This window comes from Fringilla coelebs (assembly GCF_963513975.1).
Source record: "Fringilla coelebs genome assembly, chromosome: 1".
Taxonomy (NCBI): Eukaryota; Metazoa; Chordata; class Aves; order Passeriformes; family Fringillidae; genus Fringilla; species Fringilla coelebs.
In genome coordinates, this window is record NC_140028.1 from 71,405,066 (window position 1) to 71,420,868 (window position 15,803).

Genomic DNA, 15,803 nt, shown 5'->3' on the forward strand with positions numbered 1-15,803 from the left:
CATACAAGGGGATAACCCCACCCTCCCCACACAAATCCAACCCCACACAAAAACTGATGCTGCTCAATGCTTTTTATTGGCTGACAAAGCTTGGGGGGCTAGGGGGAGCTGGGCACTTGGAAGTCTAAATGGGACAGCTGCAAGTTCAGGTAGGATACTTGGGGATCTGGATCCTCACTCTTCATTGAGTCCCTTCTGATGGAGAATGAGAAAAAGGGACTGTGAGCATGAGGAAGTTGTGGGGCAGCCGTTGGGCCGCTGTAGGGCAGGGGAAAGTCCCACCTTGGCTCCAATGTCGCGGCTCTTGGCCCTCAGCTTGTTGACCTGGGACTCAGCGATGTCGGCACGCTCCTCTGCCTCATCCAGCTCGTGCTGTGCCTTGCGGAACTTGGCCAGGTTGGTGTTGGCCTGTTCCTCCTGAGGGGGCAGGAACACCAGTGAGGCTCTCACACGGCTCTGTCTGGCCTCCTACCACCCCATCTGCTCTCCATACATCTCCATACATTTTTTTATTGCTCCATCTGGCCCGCCTGTTTCTTCAGACATCCCATTTTTGAACCACCCAACCATCTACCTAATGATCCATTCATCCATCCATTCATCCATCCATTCATCCAATCTTCCACCCACATAAACTTCCTTCCTTCCGCCACTTCCGCCACTTCCGCCACTTCCGCCACTTCCGCCACTTCCGCCACTTCCTTCTGCCACTTCCTTCCACCACTTCCTTCCTTCCACCACTTCCTTCCTTCCGCCACTTCCTTCCTTCCGCCACTTCCTTCCTCCATCATCTCTCAATCCCACCACAACCCACCCATCCAACCCCTTGACCACCTCATCTCAAGGCCTCCTGCTACTCCCCACATCCTAAACCCAAACTGTCCCCTCGTGGGGGGTGGTCCCACAGATGTCCCTCCAATGCTCACCGCCTCCTCTGCCTGTCGCTTGTAGGCCTTGACCTTCAGCTGGAGCTTGTCCACGAGGTCTTGGAGCCGGACCATATTTTTACGATCTTCCTCTGTCTATAGGGTGAGACACACATGGATCATGACCTGACCCTACCTGCACTTGGAATCACCACCCAAGCTACGAGGGTCAGGAGACAATTAATTATGTTCTGGGGGTGTGGAGCCTCTCTAGATCTGTGAGTGGCCTCAGCTACAGGAGCAGGAGGTGGATGTCTTCTTTCCCCTGATGAGGTCCCACCTGAAGTTATGGATCATGCAAAGACCCCATGGATGCTGGGACACTGAGAGATTACCTGGGTGGCTCATGACCCAGACAATTTCCTGGATCCTACTACAGTATCAGACATACATGCAGTGAGTGGTCTAGTATCAAATCTAGACAGCCCGTCTCTCTCTGGCCAGCAGGTTAGCCACATTCTAGGTCATGTACAGCATGAGATATGAGGCATGGCCCAGGTCAATTCCCGCCCCTTGGCCCCTGTGGCCAAGGGGTGGGAATTGACCTGGGCCATGCCAGGAGCCCCACCTGGTAGCTGAGTTCCTTGACGCGACGCTCGGACTTGCGGAGACCCTTAATGCTCTCAGCATTGCGCTTCTGCTCAGCCTCCAGCTCATTCTCCAGCTCCCGCACACGAGCCTCCAGCTTCTGCAGCTGCTTCTTGCCCCCTTTGAGGGCCAGCTGCTCAGCCTCATCCAGCCTCATCTGCAGGTCCTTGATGGTCTGCTCCATGTTCTTCTTCATCCGCTCCAGATGGGCGCTGGTGTCCTGCTCCTTCTTCAGCTCCTCTGCCATCATGGCCGCCTGCCCGAGGAGAGAAGCAAGCAGAGAAGGAGGACCAAAGCCTGCTCTCCATCATCCTCCAGTGGAGGGTGTCCTAGGATGTTGGTCCCACCATGGCACTCACATCAGTGATGGCCTTCTTGGCCTTCTCCTCAGCATTCCTGCACTCTTGGATGGCCTCTTCCACCTCTGTTTGCAGCTGGGAGATGTCGGCCTCCATCTTCTTCTTCTGGTTGATGAGGCTGGTGTTCTGGAGTTAGAGGAGAGGATCTCAGGAGGTGTCTCTTGAACTGCTGACCCATCCTTCTTCCACCCCCCAGTACTTAATGCCCTCCAACTCCCTGCCAACTCTGCAGACTTAAGGGATCTGGAGATCTTGATAACTCAACCCATTAGAAGGCCACATCCATTGGATGGAGATGACCTCTGTCCTTGCAGGTATGTGATGTCTCACCTGTGAGTGGAGAAGCTGGACCCTCTCACTGGCCTCAATCAGCTCCTGCTCAGCCAACTTGCGGGCCCTCTCAGTCTGTTCCACCACTGCCTGCATCTCCTCCAGCTCAGATTGGAGGAGGTTATTTCTCCTCTCCACAATGGCAATATTCTCCTTCAGGTCCTCATTGGCTCTTACCACATCATCCAGCTGCAGTTGGGTGTCCTGTTGGGATAAACAGAATGGACATCAGCCAGCAGTTCAGTGTGCTAGGAAGACCTCCTTATAAGTGGGTAATCCCACCTTGAGGTGAGCCTGGGCTCCTTTCAGGTGGGACTGAGCTTCAGCAGCCACGCGGTTGGCATGGCTGAGCTGAATCTCCATCTCATTGAGGTCACCCTCCATCTTCTTCTTCAGCCTCAGGGCCTCGTTGCGGCTCCGGGTCTCAGCATCCAGCGAGGTCTGCAGTGAGTCCACCACCCGCAGGTGGTTGCGCTTGGCCTGCTCCATCTCCTCATCCTTCTCGGCCAGCTTGCGCTCATAGTCTGCCTTGACCTGGTTGAACTCCAGTTGGGCCCTCAGGATCTTTCCCTCCTCATGCTCCAGAGACGCCTGGTGGAAACAGAGAGAAATTAGAGGGGTACAGAGAAGACTAGGACAATGTGGAACTCATGGGGATGTGATTTGGCTCACCTCAGCCTCTTCCAGGGCAGCTTGGAGCTCCAGTTTCTCAGCATCCAGCTGCTTCCGCACCTTCTCCAGTTCGTGGATGGTCTTGTGGCTGCCACCCAGCTGCTCCGTCAGGTCCGAGATCTCCTCTGTTCAGATAAGTTCTCATCAGACTTGGTGGAAAGTGGTGGAGAAGAAGGTGGGAAGGGCGGGGGGTACCATGGTCTCACCTTGGAGATTTTTGTTCTCCCTTTTGAAGGTCTCCAGGTGCTCAAGTGACTCCTCATAGGCATTCTTAAGTTTAAAGAGCTCAGTGCTGAGTGACCTGGCCTCCTTCTGTGATGCCTCCAGCTCCATCTGTGACTCTTCAAACTTCTGCTTCCACTCAGACAAGATCTGGAGCAAAGCACGGGGTTACCCTCTGTTCCTGTGTCTCTCATCTGCCCATGACTTACCACTGTGTCCTCCTACCTTGTCAAAGTTTCTCTGCTTCTTGTCCAACGCAGCAGCTGCTGCATTTGATCGCTCCACATCTGCCATCAGGTCCTCAATCTCATTTTGCAGACGGTGCTTGGTCTTCTCCAGGGAGGAACACTTGGCATTGACTGCCTCCACTGCCTCCTCAGCCTCCTGCAGCCGCTGGGCCAGCTTCTTCCTGCCGTGGGAGAAAATCTGGCTGTGGTGACCCATGGACCAAGTGGGCCAACTCAAACCTTACTCTACCTATTCATTGGCTGAGGCTGTGGATTTCTATCATTTCCAGATCCTTATATTCTCCAGATTCTTTTACAGTGGAAGGGTGTGCACTCTTCCCTGCCTCACAGAGGCTTCTTTTCATGGGGAGATGACTCACTTGGCTTCCTCCAGTTCCTCGGTGCGCTGGATGGCATCTGTCTCATACTTGGTCCTCCACTGTGCCACCTCAGAGTTGGCCTTGGAGAGTGAGCGCTGGAGCTCAGCCTTGGCCTCTGTCTCCTCCTCATACTGCTCCCTCAGAAGGTCGCAGTCATGCCGGGCTGACTGGAGGGCATGGGCCAGTGCATTCTTGGCCTGGGAGGGAGAGGCAAGAAGTAGGTGAACTTGACCTACGTCTAGGTCCTCAAACTCAGTAAGCACTGGTATTTGTCAGCCAAACCTTTTCTAGATCATTCCAACCAAATTCAGCACATCTAGACCCAGAGCGATCTAAAGATGGGTACCTATAGTCTGGCTCAGTTTGACTTCCCCTCATCCAGTGCCACCCAGCCACCCACAGACCAACCTAGCTGCTTCAGAACTGACTTGCTCAGCCCAACCTCTCAGCTGTTAGACCAATGCAACCCAACTCAACTACTCTTAAATGCAACCACCCCACTGAACTGGCCTGAACTTGAATTCCATGTGGTGCTACCACCATGATGGTGAAGGACACCTTGTCTTGTGGCCCTCCTGGAGACCCTATCAGCCATCCCACAAACCTCACCTTCATTTCCTCCTCCAGCTGCCTCTTCAAGTCCTCCATCTGCTGGGTGTATGACTGCTTGCCCCTAGTTAATTGAGAGACAAGGGCCTCCTTTTCCTCCAGCTGGCGGGACAGCTCTCCTGCAGAGGTAAGGCAGGTTTTGAAGGTATGGCAGGGATTGAATATGTGGGGCAGGGGCTGAGGATGTGGAGTGAGGGGTATGGTGGGTCAGGGTTCCCACCATTCTCAGTCTGGAGCTTGGCCCGTTGGGTGCTAGTGTCATTGAGGACTCGTTGTGTCTCCTCCAGCTTGGCCCGGTGTTCAGCTGCCTGGTCTTCCATGGTGCGAGAGATCTTCTCCATGCCCACCTTGGAGGGGGAAAGAATGGAGGGAAGGAATGAAGCAGGAGAATGATGCCCATGGTGGAGATAAGATGTCCACCTTGGCCTCCTTCTACCTTGGCTTTTATCAGTTGCTCCATGTTGGAGCTGAGGTCATCCAGCTCCAGCTTGAGGTCACTCTTCTCCTTCTCCAGCTTTTGCTTGACGCGCTGTAAGTTGTCAATCTGCTCGCTGAGCTCGGCCACGCTGTCGGCATGCTTCTTGCGCAGCGCAGCAGCCGTGGCCTCGTGCTGCAGCGTGGCCTCCTCCAGGTCCCGCCGCATCTTCTGGAACTCTGCCTCGCGCTTCTTGTTGAGCTCGATCTGCACTGAAGTGACACCGCCCGCCTCCTCCAGCCGCTCGCTGATCTCCTCCAGCTCCCGTGACAGGTCTGAGCGCAGCTTCTCCACCTTGGCTCTGCCTGTCCGCTCTGCTTCCAACTCCTCCTCCAGCTCCTCAATCCGTGCCTGTGCTCCAAGGATGGAGCTGCAGTCAGCAGACTTGGCTCCACCCAACTCCTCCGCTCAACTCAACCAATTAAGCTGGAGACTTTTCAACCCAACTCACCCCAATAAGCTGAAAACACTTCAGCTCATGCTAGACATCTGAACATTTGTAAATCAATTGGAAACTCATAAACTCAACCTAACCAGATAGAGACTCTTCACTTCAACCCAACCAGCTGGAGGCTCTCCAGTCCAGCCCAAATAAGCAGAGAATGGATAGATCCCTCACCTGCAGCTCTTTCAGCTTCTTCTGGAGCTGCAGAGCCAGAGCCTGCTCATCCTCAACCTTACTGTTCTGCTGGTTGATCTCAAACTCTTTCCTGCAAATGAAAGCAGTTAGTAGTGAGGTCTCTGCCCTTGCCCTCAGTTTAGACTGAGGAAAAAGGTCCTCTTTTACTTCTTGAGCTTCTCCTCCAGCTGCTGCTTGTCATTCTCCAGGTCCATGATGTTCTCCTGGGTCAGCTTCAAGTCACCTTCCAGCTTCCTTTTGGCCCGTTCCAGGTCCATTCGGACCTTCTTCTCCTGTTCCAGGGAGCCTTCAAGCTGTGTGGAAACATGGAAATGAGGGGAACCTCAGTTTTCCATTATATCTGCCCCAGAAAGCTCCTTACCACTACTCATGGTAGGACCAGACCACACTCACATCATCCACTTGCTGTTCCATCTTGAGTTTGGCCTTTGTCAGGGTGTTGACTTTGTCTTCCTCTGCCTGCAGGTCATCCAGTGTCTGCTGGTGAGATTCTTGCAGGGCCTTCTTTTCCTTTGTTAGCTTTGCAATGGTTTCATCCAGCCCAGCCATCTCCTCTGTGAGGTTTTTGACCTGAAGGAGGAGAAACACTAGGCCTCCAGCTTGGTACCAGAGGTAGGGCAAAGCTGGGTGACACTGCTCTTGTCCTTGGCCAATGAGGCAGCTGCAGTGGTAGGATGTTGAGTCTTCATGTAGCCTGGAGCAACTGCCCTTGGGTCTCCTCAACCCCACACAACCTGGTTGTGTTGACCCAAATCCCCACAACTTAAGGTCAAGGCCTCTCTCCACCCTCACCTTGTTCTCAGTGGCATGTTTCTCCTTCTCCACCTTGGCCAGAGTCAGCTCTAGATCATCAATATCTTTTTTCAGCTCCGAACACTCATCCTCCAGCTTCCTCTTCCTAGCTGTCAGTTCTGCGTTCATCTCTTCCTCATCTTCCAGTCGCTCTGTCAGCTCCTTCACCTTGGCCTCCAGCTGGATCTTGTTCTTGATCAGCTGGTCACAGCGCTCCTCAGCATCATTGAGGTTGTCCTGCTCCTGTATTGGAGTAGTAGAGGAAGTAGGGTGGCCCTGGAGGGCTGCTGGTCACCTCCCTGACATGTATTTTTGGGGCAGTCTCACTCACAGCCTGCACTTGGAGCTGAAGGTCATTCTTCTCCTGCAGCATGGAGACCATCTTTTCCTCCAGCTCCTTGCGCCGGGTCTCTGACTTCTCCAGGGCCTCCTTCAGTCGCCCAAACTCTTCCTTCATGTTCTAAAGTAAAGCCCAGGAGACCAGTAGCCACATCCAATCCTCTCCATCCATCAACCCCACCCAAACCATTTTGGATCCCAAGCTGCCCGCCTCATCACCTCCTCCCACCTGCATTTCCTTCTCTGTCTCAGCACTCTTCAACAAGGGCTTGATCTTGAAGTAGAGCTTCATCCAAGGCCAGTTCTTCACCCCCATGAAGGCTCTGATGTTCCACTGGATCACCAGCAGTGAGTCCCTAGAATGGTGACACAGATGCCACTACACCACCAATCTGGTCATCCACCAGATGTCCCTTCTCAAGGAGAAAGACCCTTCCCCTCTCACCGGCGCTCCAGGATCTTCTTGAACTCAATGCGCATGAGTTGCCCTCGGGCCTGGGCCTGGATGCGGGTGATGATGCGGGAGAGGCGCTCATCCCGCATCTCCTCCAGAAGTCCCAGCAGCCCAGCCTTGAAGAAGACCTGATGGAGGAAGGAGGCAAGTAAGAGGGTGAATTGGTTGGGAAGGGTTCATGGACAGATGGATGGGTTGTTGGGGGAATGAAGCGACGGATGGTGGGGTAGATAGGTGGACACATCGGTGTAAGGTGGTGCACATCGGTGGTAACACCTTGGGGTCTACATGACCCCATGGGTGGAAGGAGCATTGAGACACCAAGTGACCTCACCTTGGTGTGTCCAAATTTGTACTGGTTGTGGTCAATATCAATGGATCCCAGGAGCTTTTCAGCACCCTTGCGGCTGTCAATGAACTGCCCCTCAGGGATGGCAGCAGGGTTCAGGATGCGGTACCTGGTGACCAGAGAGGACATGAAAACCCTGAGGTCAGCCCCAGTCAGGTTGTCCACCCCATCCCCACGTTTTCTCCTCTGTGCCTACCGCTGTCGGAAGTCCCCATAGAGGATGCGATTGGGGAAGCCCTTGCGGCAGATGCGGATGCCCTCTAGCACCCCGTTGCAGCGCAGCTGATGCATTACCAGAGGATTGTCCATCACACCTGTCAGTGAGTCAGAGGGGTGGTGTCAGTCACAAGCCCCACCTACCACCCTTTTCCCTGCCCTCAGCCTTGCCCTTTGCTCACCCGGCTCCTTCCGCTCATTGGGGATGATGCAGCGGACAAAATGAGGGTGGGTGGTCTTGAGGTTGGCCATCAGCTTGTTGAGGTTCTCCTGTTGAGGGAGGGAGGAGAGAAGAAGGTGACTAATGAGAGAGCAAGAGAGGGTCTGTGGAACTGAAGGGGTCTTCCACCACTCAAGAGATTGTCCTCCCCCTGCCCCAAACTGGGTCCACTGTCTAGGTCCCTCACCCGATGCAGTGCAGAGACGGTCTGAAAGGAGGAACCTTTCTTCTTGGCTCCTTTCCCCTTCCCTCCATCACCACCTAGAGAGAAGAGGAGTAGGGTAACACAGGAAAGAGGGTGACTAGTGAACAGTAGTCTTCTCCATCAACTCATCCCTCCATCACCCCATCATCCATTCACCCACCAGCATCTGCCCCAGCATAGTTGGAGAAGAGGTTGGCCAAGAGCTTCAGGGCTGATTTCTGATAGAGCCCCACCACTGTCTCGTTGAGGGGGTCCTTGTTCTTCTCCAGCCACCCGATGATGTTGTAGTCCACTGTGCCAGCATAGTGGACAAGAGAGAAATGGGCCTCTGGCTTCCCCTTGACATTGCGTGGCTTCCCAAAGTTGGCCGACTTGCCCAAGTGATTATCAAAGAGCTTGGCCTTGAAGGTCATGTCTGAGGCTTTGGGAAACATGCACTCCTCCTCCAGGATGGACATAATCCCCATGGGCTAGGAAGAAAAGTGGTGGTGGAGGACACCAAGCACAACCCAGCTGACCAACTCTGGGGCCCCTGGCAGGCTCCAGCTGAAAGGGCCCTTCCCCCAAAGTCCCTTCAGCCCACATGAGACCCTGGGGGAGGTGGTACCTTCTCAATGAGGTCAATGCAGGCCTGGAGGTCCATGCCAAAGTCAATGAACTCCCACTCAATGCCCTCCTTCTTGTATTCCTCTTGCTCTAGCACAAACATGTGGTGGTTGAAAAACTGCTGCAACTTCTCATTGGTGAAGTTGATGCAGAGCTGCTCGAAGCTGTTGAACTGGGGAAGGAGAGAGGAGATGAGGTTAACTGGATCAACTCAACACCCAACAGGGTCAACAGAATGCCTGATGAGATCCATAGGTGAACCTGAGCCCCAGCGGGGTCAACAGAATGCTCAGTAGTATCAATGAAGTCAACTCAACACCCAACAGGATCAACATAACCCTGCCGCCCCCTCGGTCCTCACATCAAAGATCTCAAATCCAGCGATGTCCAGCACACCAATGAAGTACTGCCTTGGCTGCTTGGTGTCCAGGGAGTTGTTGATCCTCACCACCATCCAGTTGAACATCTTCTCATATACAGCCTTGGCCAAGGCCCCAATGGAGTAGTACACCTGCTGGACATTCTGCCCCTTGGTGACATACTCATTGCCCACCTTTACCCGGGGGTGACACAACCCCTTGAGAAGATCAGCTGAGTTCAGCCCCATCAAGTAGGCTGACTTGTCAGCATCTGCAGAGCATCAAGAAAAAAATGTGCTGTCAGATTCCACCTAACCTGGTGACCTCAAGACCTATGTCACCCCGTACCCACTCACCTTCAGTACCATCTGGTTCTGCCTGCTCTTCCCGTTGCTTCTGTTTGAACTTCATGTTGCCAAAATGCATGATGGCACCCGTCAGCTTGTAGACACCAGCCTTCTCCTCAGCCGTGAAGCCCAGGACATCAAAAGCGCTCTGGGTGATAGGGAGAGGGCCTTGCCACCAGCTGTGGTCATGGCTCTCTGCTGGCCACCATTTGTGTCTCTCTGCCCTTCCAGCTCATCAACTCTTCCATCCGTCTGCAGACTCATCCACCCATGGACTCACCCATTATGGATTCACCCATCCATTCATCCATCCATCCATCCATCCATCCATCCATCCATCCATCCATCTGAGGACTCATTTATCCATGGATCTATCTGTCCATCCATCCATGGATCCTCAATCCATCCATCTGAGGACTACATTCATCCATTTACCTATCCATGGACTCTTCATCTATCCATACATCTATAGACTCATCCATTTATGGACTCATCCATCCATGGACTCATCCATTCACGATTAACTCCATCCATACATCCATGGACTCATCTGTGTGAGGACTTGTTCACCCATGGACACATCTGTCCACCTAAGTATACTCCCCCACCTGTTTTTTTCTCTATCCATAACATCCTCCACTCCCTGCCTCCTGTCCTGCCTCCCGTCCCTCACCCCACATCATCCCACTCCACCAATCCACCATCTTCCACCCTTCCTATCCTCCACGTCTCATCCCTATGTTCCTCCTCTCCTCCACCCGTCCATCTTCTACAATCTCAACCATCCGCCTGGCACTTCACCTTCAATTCATCATGGGGATGTCCACCTGCCCATCCCACCACTTACGTCAGTTGCCAACAGCTCTTCAGAGTCATCGATGGAGGCGACAGTCACCTCTCCTTGGGAGACATAACTGTAGTCATAGGGGTTGTTTGTGATGAGAAGCATCTCTGTTCCGTGGGGCCAGGATAGAGAGAAAAAATGAGTATTTGCACTGGCTAAACAGCCCCAAATCATCCTCAATTGCCCCAGGAAGGAGCAGAGAATTGGAGAAGAGGAAGTAGAAGACTCAAGGTCAAGCACCCTACTCACCCAACAGCTCTGGCTTCTTGTTGGAAAGGATCTGGTAAAAGATGTGGTAGTTCCTCTCAGCCTTCAGCTGGAAAATGACACGGGACTTCTCCAGGAGGTCTGAGGTGGATATGGAGAGAAGGAGGATGGAGGTTGGGGTGAGGAGATGGATTGAGATATGGAGAGATCAATGATGGGATGAAGAGATGGAGGGAAGAAGAGAGAAAAATGGAAGGTCAGATGGACAGTGGGATTAGATGATGGATCTATCAACCGTGAAGACAAATGAAGGGATGGACATGGGTGAAGGGGAGGCAGGCAAGGAGGGAGGGAGGTAGACACAAGGAGATGAAAGGACAAAGAATTGGAGGTGGAGGTTCAGGTCAATGGTGGGATAAGATGGAGGTGAAGAGGCAACTGGATGGAGGGAAGAAGGGAGATATGTGTGGATGAATGGAGCTCCTGGGTGGATGAATGAAGTTCATGCGTGGATGGATGAAGTCCATACATGGATGAGTCCTAGGATGGATGAATAAATCCATGGATAGATAAGTCCATGGATGGATAATGGACTGCAAGACAGCTTCTCACTGAGCTCTTAACTCACTCACAGGTCTCAATGTCAGCTGATGCCAACTTCCCGGTGGCCCCAAAATGGATCCGGATGAACTTCCCCTGAGAAAGCAGTGGCAGGAGGTGGAGGTGGCTGCCTTCATGCAGCAGATCCCACACCATAGACCCTGTCCCACAAATTGCCCCACAGACCCTTCCTCTTACAACCCACCCCCATCACTCACAAATCGGGAGGAGTTGTCATTGCGGAGGGTCTTGGCATTGCCGAAAGCCTCCAAGGCAGGGTTGGCCTGGATGATCTGGTCCTCCAGGGTGCCCTGCATGGGGTGGGACGATGCTGGGTATAGATACCACTGGGGTACACTCTCTGCCAAGGGTACATGGACTGAGGAACTCACCTTGCTGCTATTGGTCACCTCCTTCTTGCGGTCGCCAATGGCAGCAATGCTGGCAAAGTATTGGATGACTCTCTTGGTGTTGACTGTCTTCCCCGCCCCGGATTCTCCGCTGGGGGAGCAACAGTGAGATATTGGGTAACATCCTGGTGGGTCCTTCATCCCACCCCACTGCTGTGGGGCAGAGCTGGACAAAGCAGGGCCTTACGTGATGAGGATGGACTGGTTCTCTCGGTCTGCCAAGAAAAAAGAGTCGTCAGGTGGGATGAAGTTGGGAAACATACTTGGGGTCTTGGGATTGAGGCTAAGGTTCTCCATCCTCCCAGGTGAGAACCAGTTCTAAGTCAGGAGCCATTTATTGGAGTGGGGTCTTCTAGTTTGAGGTCCTCACAGAACATCCCTACCTGTCAGCATGTTCTGGTAGGCATTGTCAGAGATGGAGAAGATGTGGGGGGGAGCTTCACTCCGCTTCTTTCCCCGGTAGGCAGCCACCACCTCGGCATTGTAGACAGGCAACCACTTATAGGGGTTGACAGTCACACAGAAGAGCCCTGAGTAGGTCTGGAGAAAAGGGCAGGCAGGTCAGAGCCAGGAGGTGCCACCCCACCAGATGAGGACATCCTAGGTCTAGGTGGCCCAAGGGATGTGGTGATGGGATGTCCTGATCTTGGTTGTCTGAAAAGGGTCTGGAGAAGGGACATCTTGGGTCTGGGTGGCCCACAACATGCAGAGGGCTGGGACAGAGATGGGACACCTGTTGTGTGAGGGGCCCAAGGGGTCTGGGGATGAAACAAATTCTGTCCTATCAAGGGAGCTGTTGAAGAGACTCTTGGATCTGGGTGGACAAAGGAGTCAGGGGATGCAACATCTCAGGTCTTGGTTGCTGAGGCAGTCTAGAAATGGGATATCTTGGGTCTGGGTGGCCCAAGGGGGGCTGGAGAAAGGGCCACCAGGTTCCAGGTGTCCCAAAGTCTGTGAAAAAGCCACACCAGGTTTTAGGTGGCTCTGAAAGCCCCATCTGGTACTAGGCATCCTAGGAGCTTTAGGGAAGGGTCACTAGTTTCCATCCACTCTATAGGCTGTGGGGAAGGCCTCGCCTACTTCCCAGGTGCTCCAGGGGCTTGTGGGAAGGCTCACATAGATCAACCAAGAGGCATAGCGCTCCTTGAGGTTGTAGAGGACAGCAGGCTCATGGAGGAAGGTCAGCATCGCCATGTCCTCAATCTTGTCAAATTTGGGGGGGTTCTGCTGGTGAATGTCAGCTTCCTTCACCGTCAGCGTCTGGGGGGAATGCAGAGACATGGGGGTGGAGGTTGGGAGATGTGCATGGCTGGGGGGGTAGGGGTTGCTCCATTGGTAGGATTTCTTCCATGGGTTGAGAGGAGTCTCCTATAGTTTCGGGGGTACCCCCCCATTGGTTGTGAGACTTCAATGGGTCAGGGCTCCCAAATCAGCCTGGTTTCCCCCTCCTCTGTTTGCTCTCCTCCAAACCTTCAACCCCCCTCCCTCCTTTAACCCCTCCCCCATTAATTTCATCCCATTGATCCCTCCCTCCTTAACTCTTCACCTCCCTATTTCCCACCAATCCCTCATCCCCCATCATGCCCAACCCCCTCTTTTTTCCCCCGCACCAGTCACCACCCCCTATGCCCCCACCTTCCATCAACCCTTGCCATCCTTAGCCCCTCCCTCTATTACCCCCTCCCCCCCATTAATCCTTTGCCCCACATGCCCCCCCCCCCCCTCCCCTCACCTCCCCCCCATCCCCCAGTTGCCCACCTCTCCCAGCTCAGTCTGGACGGTGGCCTCCCCTCCTTGCCGCCCCGTCACCCGTCCCCGAACGAACTCCTCCCGGGGGTGGGGGACGAAGCACTCGCTGCGGGGGTCGAAGGGTCTGGTCTGCGCTGCCAGCCGCTCCCGCTCCCCTGGCCGCAGGAACGGGGCTGCCGCCCCCAGTGCTGCCAGCACTGCGTCCGCCATCCTGCCCTGCGCAGACAGAGACCCTGCATCACCTGGGGGGCCAGGAGCCTGCGGCCACAGGGTCTCCCCCTTGTTCCGTGGCCCCGCACAACCCCACTGGCCAGAGCCCATTGCCATGCATGGGCCCCTTTAGCCATGCCCAGACCCCTATGGCTGTGGCAGACCGCAGAGCCAGACACAGAGCTTTTCAGCTGTGCACAGCCCCATGCACGGGTCCCCGTAGACGTGCAGGGAGCCCTAGAGCCCTCTGCACACCCACGTAGTCATGCACTGCCCCATGCACAGACTCCTGTAGTGATTCAAGGACTCCCTGCCCGGACCCCTACAATCATGAAAGGATCCCTAATGGTAATGTTCAGGACTTCCTAATTATGGATGGCCCCATGCACAGAATCCTATAGCCATTCATGACCCCATGTATTGAGCCCTATATAATGCACAGACCCCCTATAGCTGTAGGCAGACCCCTATGGTCATGCAGGGACCCCAGTCCCATGCACAGCCCCTTGTACAGACTCCTGTACTGATGCAGGCACCCCCACAACCAGGGACCACCAACCCCTGGAATGATGCATGGCCCCTGCAACACAAAGACCCCTACAGCCACGCACAGACCCCCATAATGATTCAGACATCCCTACAGTGATGCACAGAGACCCCTCTAACAATGCAGGCAACCTTAGAGTCCTCCACAGCCCCATATGCAGACTCCCACAGAAAAGGATGGATCCCCTCTAGGGATGTGCAGACCCTATAGCAACACACACACCCTATAGCAGCATAGCCCCACCACTCCCCCCACCCAAAGCACCCATCCCCATGCTGCCCCACAGCATCACCCTCACCTGCAGTCTGTGGATCTATCAGGTAAGATGAAGGGAGCTGGAAGAACATGTGGAGGGTGAGTAGGGTTACACCCCATGCCCCATATGGACCCTCTTTTCCCTATAGACCCTTTATGCCCCATAGATCACTTTGCCACATAGACCCCATGTGCCCCAGAGCCCCCTGGATGTCCCACAGACCATCAGTGTCCCCTGATTGCTGTGCCCCCATAGATCTCTTTCCCCCACAGTTCCCCTCAGTGTTTCTTAGGTCCTCTGTGCTTCATAACCCCATGTGTACCCCACAGGTTCCCACACCCTCTATGTGTCCCATAGGCCCCCTGTGCCCCATATCCCCCCACAGGTTGCTGTGCCCAGTAGATCCCCATATGCCCCATAACCCTCCCGTGCACCCCATAGCCCCCCATATCCTCCCTCAGCCCTTCATATCCCCATTCCCACTATGTCCCCCACCCTCTCCCTCTCTGCCCCACGCCGACACCTATGCCAGCCCTGCAGCCCCAAGGCCTTTATAGACCATCATGGGATGGGGAGGAGCATTCCTGGGGAGGGGGTGGCTGATAAAGGAGGAGGGGGGCACCTCCCCCCCGCTTCCCCAGCCACAAGGTGGCATCTCTCCAGTGACTCTGGCATCCAGGACCCACAGATTATCCCCACAGGATGACCTATGAGGCAGAGTTCCAGGGGTGAGCAAGGGCTGTCCAGACCCCTTGTAGGGGTGGGATGTGGGATGGGCTAGGGGGCTTGGATGCCTGGGTCCCTTCTGTAGGAGGTGTCTGTGGAGCCCAGACGTCTGGATCCCAGTATGTGGGGGGGCGGGTGGGGGGAAACTAGGGAGCCCAGGCTCCAGGGTCCCTTGTGTGTGTGGGCAACCTCTGGGGACCAGGGCGCTTTGGTGGCGTTTGTGATGATTCTGTGGGTCTCGGATGCCTGGGCTTCTTGTGTGAGTGGGATCTGTGGAGCCCAGACGCCTGGGTTCTTTGTGCATGGAGGGGATCTATGGGGCTGGGACTCCGGGGACCTGTGTGGAGGGGGTGCCTATGGGGCCGGGACGCCTGGGTTCCTGGCCAATGTCCTGTCACCCGTGGGGTGGTGACAGCTCTACCCTGCCAGGTCTATATTAGGACACGACCGGAGAGTGGGGGGGAGATTGTTATCTCGCGCTCCCCCCAGTGAGGCGCCGTGGGGCCGCCAGGGGTCTGAGGGACGGGGGGGTCTGGCAGCAGTCCCCGAACACCGTGTCCACTTTGTCATCAAGGAGGTGACAAGTGTTCCCGCGAGGTGACACATTCCCGCGGGCGGGGAGGTCCCCACCTCCCCATTGTGCCCCACAGATCCCCCTCTCCTGCCCCACAGACAGCCTCCTCTGCCCGACGGAGCCCTTACAGAGCCCCATAATTGCTCCATGGAGCCACAGAGAGTCTCCACAGATCCCCATAGAGTCTTTTTGGAGCCCGATGGAGTCCCCATAAGGCCCCACAGAGACATCACTCCACCCTTCCTCGGCCCGGGTCTGGCGGGGGAGGGGAGCCGCCCGCATGCCGGGGTCCCCTGGGGTCCGTCATGCGGCGCCGCCAGGACCGGGAGGGACGGGGCAGCGACAGATGGACGGCGAAAGGGAGG

The 15,803-nt window shown here is 55.0% G+C and overlaps 1 protein-coding gene across 1 annotated transcript; it reads right to left on the reverse strand.

The window, feature by feature from the left end:
* Positions 1-174: 174 nt before the first annotated feature.
* LOC311153946 (myosin-6) lies at positions 175-13,335 on the reverse strand (the record flags this gene model as incomplete). The annotated part of the gene is made up of 37 exons (XM_084206074.1): positions 175-417; positions 927-1,022; positions 1,495-1,770; positions 1,874-1,999; positions 2,204-2,407; positions 2,486-2,794; positions 2,876-3,000; positions 3,082-3,247; positions 3,323-3,506; positions 3,705-3,901; positions 4,314-4,432; positions 4,534-4,660; positions 4,750-5,139; positions 5,408-5,498; positions 5,576-5,721; positions 5,822-5,998; positions 6,221-6,463; positions 6,552-6,680; positions 6,789-6,915; positions 7,005-7,141; positions 7,348-7,471; positions 7,559-7,676; positions 7,761-7,848; positions 7,986-8,059; positions 8,164-8,473; positions 8,611-8,781; positions 8,971-9,239; positions 9,325-9,463; positions 10,163-10,266; positions 10,409-10,507; positions 10,999-11,062; positions 11,185-11,277; positions 11,359-11,467; positions 11,564-11,591; positions 11,760-11,916; positions 12,493-12,636; positions 13,135-13,335. 37 exons carry the CDS (start codon positions 13,333-13,335, stop codon positions 175-177), a joined length of 5,904 nt encoding a protein of 1,967 aa, XP_084062200.1.
* Between the last annotated feature and the right edge of the window lie 2,468 nt (positions 13,336-15,803).